This window comes from Oppia nitens, unplaced genomic scaffold, assembly GCF_028296485.1.
Source record: "Oppia nitens isolate AA-2021 unplaced genomic scaffold, nextdenovo-longstitch-racon4-pilon3 scaffold17_pilon_pilon_pilon, whole genome shotgun sequence".
NCBI classification, from domain to species: Eukaryota; Metazoa; Arthropoda; class Arachnida; order Sarcoptiformes; family Oppiidae; genus Oppia; species Oppia nitens.
In genome coordinates, this window is record NW_026533196.1 from 751,754 (window position 1) to 755,742 (window position 3,989).

At 25.3% G+C, this 3,989-nt stretch overlaps 1 protein-coding gene across 1 annotated transcript; it reads right to left on the minus strand.

The window, feature by feature from the left end:
- Positions 1 to 2,241: 2,241 nt before the first annotated feature.
- On the minus strand, positions 2,242 to 3,989 carry LOC128965498 (uncharacterized). Its single transcript, XM_054312205.1, has 3 exons — positions 3,515 to 3,989; positions 2,332 to 3,397; positions 2,242 to 2,254 (listed from the first exon to the last, which is right to left on the minus strand). The coding sequence occupies exons 1-3, from the start codon at positions 3,981 to 3,983 to the stop codon at positions 2,242 to 2,244; spliced, it is 1,548 nt and encodes a 515-aa protein (XP_054168180.1). The 5' UTR covers positions 3,984 to 3,989.

Genomic DNA, 3,989 nt, shown 5'->3' on the forward strand with positions numbered 1-3,989 from the left:
ACTTTGCTGTATTCTATAATTTATCAATTATTGTAATCATTGTATTATATAATTATATAATTTAGTGTATTATTAAAAATTAATTTAATAAATATTGCTATTTGTTATTAAAATCTAATGTAATTGAATTATATATTTGTTATAAAATGATTGCACATGTATTTGATTAAAAGTACGTGACATATCAAGTTTATCTATCAAAATATTTATAAATTATTTTATACTGAAAATAGTTTATATACAAAATTAATTAATCCTTTTCTAAAAAACTAACAATTTTTATAAAATTATTTTATATAAAAAAATGAAAATAAATGTTTATAATTTAAAAAAAACAGATTTATTTCAAAGTACTGTATAATAAATTGATGCATTAAAAAACTTTTAGATCGATATTTAATTTATATGAGCTTTAAAGAGATTTCAATTCAGTAAAAATACAATTGTTTGTTATATTTTAATATTAATAAATTGTGTTATAGATTTTTATTTATTTTTAAAAAAATAATAAATATTAATAAATACAGTAATATTTATAGCAGCTATGGTATAATAAAAATGCAAATATTTAATTAAATAAACGTATTTATTATATATTAATTAGTTATATTTATATAGTATTTTTATTATTTATATATAAACTTATCTCTAATATTTTTATTGCTGTTATTATATCTATTTGATTATCAATAAATATACTGTAGTTTTTCAAAGCACACACATTAATGTTAATGAGATGTTTATCAATACTAGACTAATATTAATATAACTTAAGTATATACTTAAATTATACCGTATATATATATAGTTAATAAAATATTTAATCTAAAAATTAGGTAAAAAAAGATATAGACAAATAAGATAATGTTTAATTATTCATAAATTTAGTGATAAAATATTATATATACTATGTAATTATACTAAGATTATATAAACAATTGTTTGAATATAAAATAATATTACCTGAAATTAATTTGATCACTATTTAAAAAATAAACTTTTTAATAATAAAACATATTAATAAAAAACTTAAGATTATATATTATATGCTTTATAATGAGAGACCAGTCCTCAAACATAGTGTATTAATATATATACGATAAGCGATGATATTTCGAGGTGTTGTGTGTAGTGTAATGTGTTGTATGTGTTTTGTGCCTCACATTTACCAACAAAAATATCGTTAAAATCGTTTACAAACTGTTGAGAGAGTGTGACATTAGTTGCCCTCAAGATATTTACGAAGAGAGAGAGAGAGAGAGAGAGAGAGAGAGAGAGAGAGAGAGAAAGCTGTGATTTAAACATTGACTTTACCAGTGAAGGCATCCACTGATTGGTCATTACTTTGGCATTGCCTTGACTTCTGGCTTGACTTGACTTAAGAGAAAAACGTTTTCACAACTCTCTCAACAAAAATAAATAGCATTTTTTGTTTAAACAGTGGTCGACATGTTTTATGAAAGCAAATATTGCCGTCAAAACTATAGAGTATTATAAAGCATAAGCTTTTATATGTCGAGACAGAGACCAATAATTTGTAAATTCCTTTTCAATGTTTTCCACTCAATATGTATGCAAAACAACTAAACACTCAATACATGCAATACAACCAAATCATACAATACCTGCCAATTATCCGCTGCTCTTTCATTCACTACATTATATAAGAATTTTTTGTTGTTTCACTTTATATAATTCATGTCTAATATAGTAATTATTATCTTATTATAGAAATAATGATTAAATTGTTTCAATTAATATAATTATTTATTTTAGATAAATTAAAAGTTAATTGTAAACTTTATTAGAAAAGATTTAAGTGTTTGACCTAATGAAAAAAAAGTTTGCCGGTTAGGCAATATTATATTTAATAAATTAAAATTTTAAAATAAATTTTTTAATAATTCAATTGTTTTAAGTTAAAATGATTTTATTTTTATAAAAAAAATGTTTTTCCTATATTTTTATTTGTAAAATTAGCAATTTAATATACAAAAATTTATATAATTACATCAATATTAATTATTTGTACAATTTATCTTGACTATCATAATATAAATTTTATTTTAAGACAACAAGTTTAAATTATTATTATTAAAATTTATATTTTCTATTATATTACAAACTAATAAAATATTTTTTTACTTATTTGACACTGATTACTTTTGATATACCATTTAACTTTATATATATATAAAAATAAGTAATATTTTCAAATAACTTACAGTAATTACTAAAACATTAAGCTCTTCCTCTAAACAAATGTATACAATGTATTAAATTTCAAATAAAACATTTTATGGTTAATAAACTAATGATACAATAAATTACTTTGTTTTGAGATAATTTAAGTGACATTTTTGTGAGGATCTGTTTGTGATAAAGTCATTAACAGAAGTGATGAGTTGTTGTCTCCAAATGTGAACTCTTCTTTCAACCAAAGAATCACTTTTAATACAGTCGTCGCCCCCGAACTCACACACCCGGTAGTGATGAAGGGCTGCGAACCGGGGATCGACATTAACCATCATATTTGGGGCCATAAACTCCCAAACAAAATGGTTTCCCATTTCAATGACTCTGTTCGGTATTACAATACATTTAGATCTCTGTTTATGAAGATTTAATTGACTTTTGCGACGAGTTTTGAGCAAAGTTTGTAATGAATACTCCATATAATTGGCTACAGATGTGTCGTCTGGCCATTGAGTGTAGAAAAATGCATTTCTGAATGAATAACCACCAGTTCTGTCGCCATTTACTTTATTCATTGTCTTAAGCATTAAGGTTAGGGAGCTATGTCTGTAAGGGATGATCAGTTCATCGATGTCTATCATTAAAACATATTTGAATCGATTCATTGCTCTATAGAGACAATCATTGAGAGCAGCAAACAGTCCTTCAGTTCTGATCTCTTTCTGTGACTCCATATTGAGATCCCACGACAATATCGTTATGAATCCCTCATCAATGTATTGCCTGAGAGCACAGTCAACATCAGCACCGATAGTATGATTGTAAAAGAAGAAGTGTCTGACACCCAGAATGCGATTCAATTCAATGAATTCAATTAAATTTAAGACTTTATTGTAGTGATAATGCAATGGTTTAATACAAACTGCTATATGTTCTGCATTTGGCTGGTTATCGATTGGTTGACTGTTTGTTTCAAATTTATTATGAATAAAAAGTTTGTTTGAATGCATAAGAGTTTGTTCGTTGATATGATGATAGTCTCCAATGAATAGTGAGACGGCATCAGGAACTGGTATGTGTGTGAATAGAGGACACAATATAAAATAGGCACTATATTTGAGATTCCAGTTTTCATGGATCAGCTTATTGATGGCATTAACTGTCACTGCTTGATAGGTATGAGCGTACCATAACTTACAATCTAAGAGTTATATGACAGCATTAGTCACTTGAGATATCAGTAACGGATATATTACTTATTATAATACGGTTATAACACTATAATATAATATAATATAATAATATGAGTAATACTCACAAACTTTTTCATTAGTTCTGGTCTTTGTTGCGGCGATTACACGAATAAATCGATTTTGAAGACTTCTATTGTCATAATAGGCAGAGAATACATAAAATTTATGTCCAGAATTTGGCACTTTCTGCCAGTGATCTGATTTTATTTGACCAAAATTAAGATCCCATTTATTACTTTGATTTGTTTCAGTTAGCATAACATTCATTGAATGTGTACTATATTTTAAATCTATTATATTCTCTAATTTGTCAGAATTTTTTTGGCTAAAAATATCTTTTTCATCACTTTTTTTACTAAAAAGTTTAAAACGACCCGACATTCCGTTGTTTTTCATAATATTGTTATTCAAGTGATTACTGCTATTATTATTGTTTGTTTCAATCGATAATATTTGAAGAATAATTATGAGAACAAATAGTGTGGCGAAAACCAGTGCTATATATAGTGATCTCAGACCTGAATTACCTCTCATTTCAGA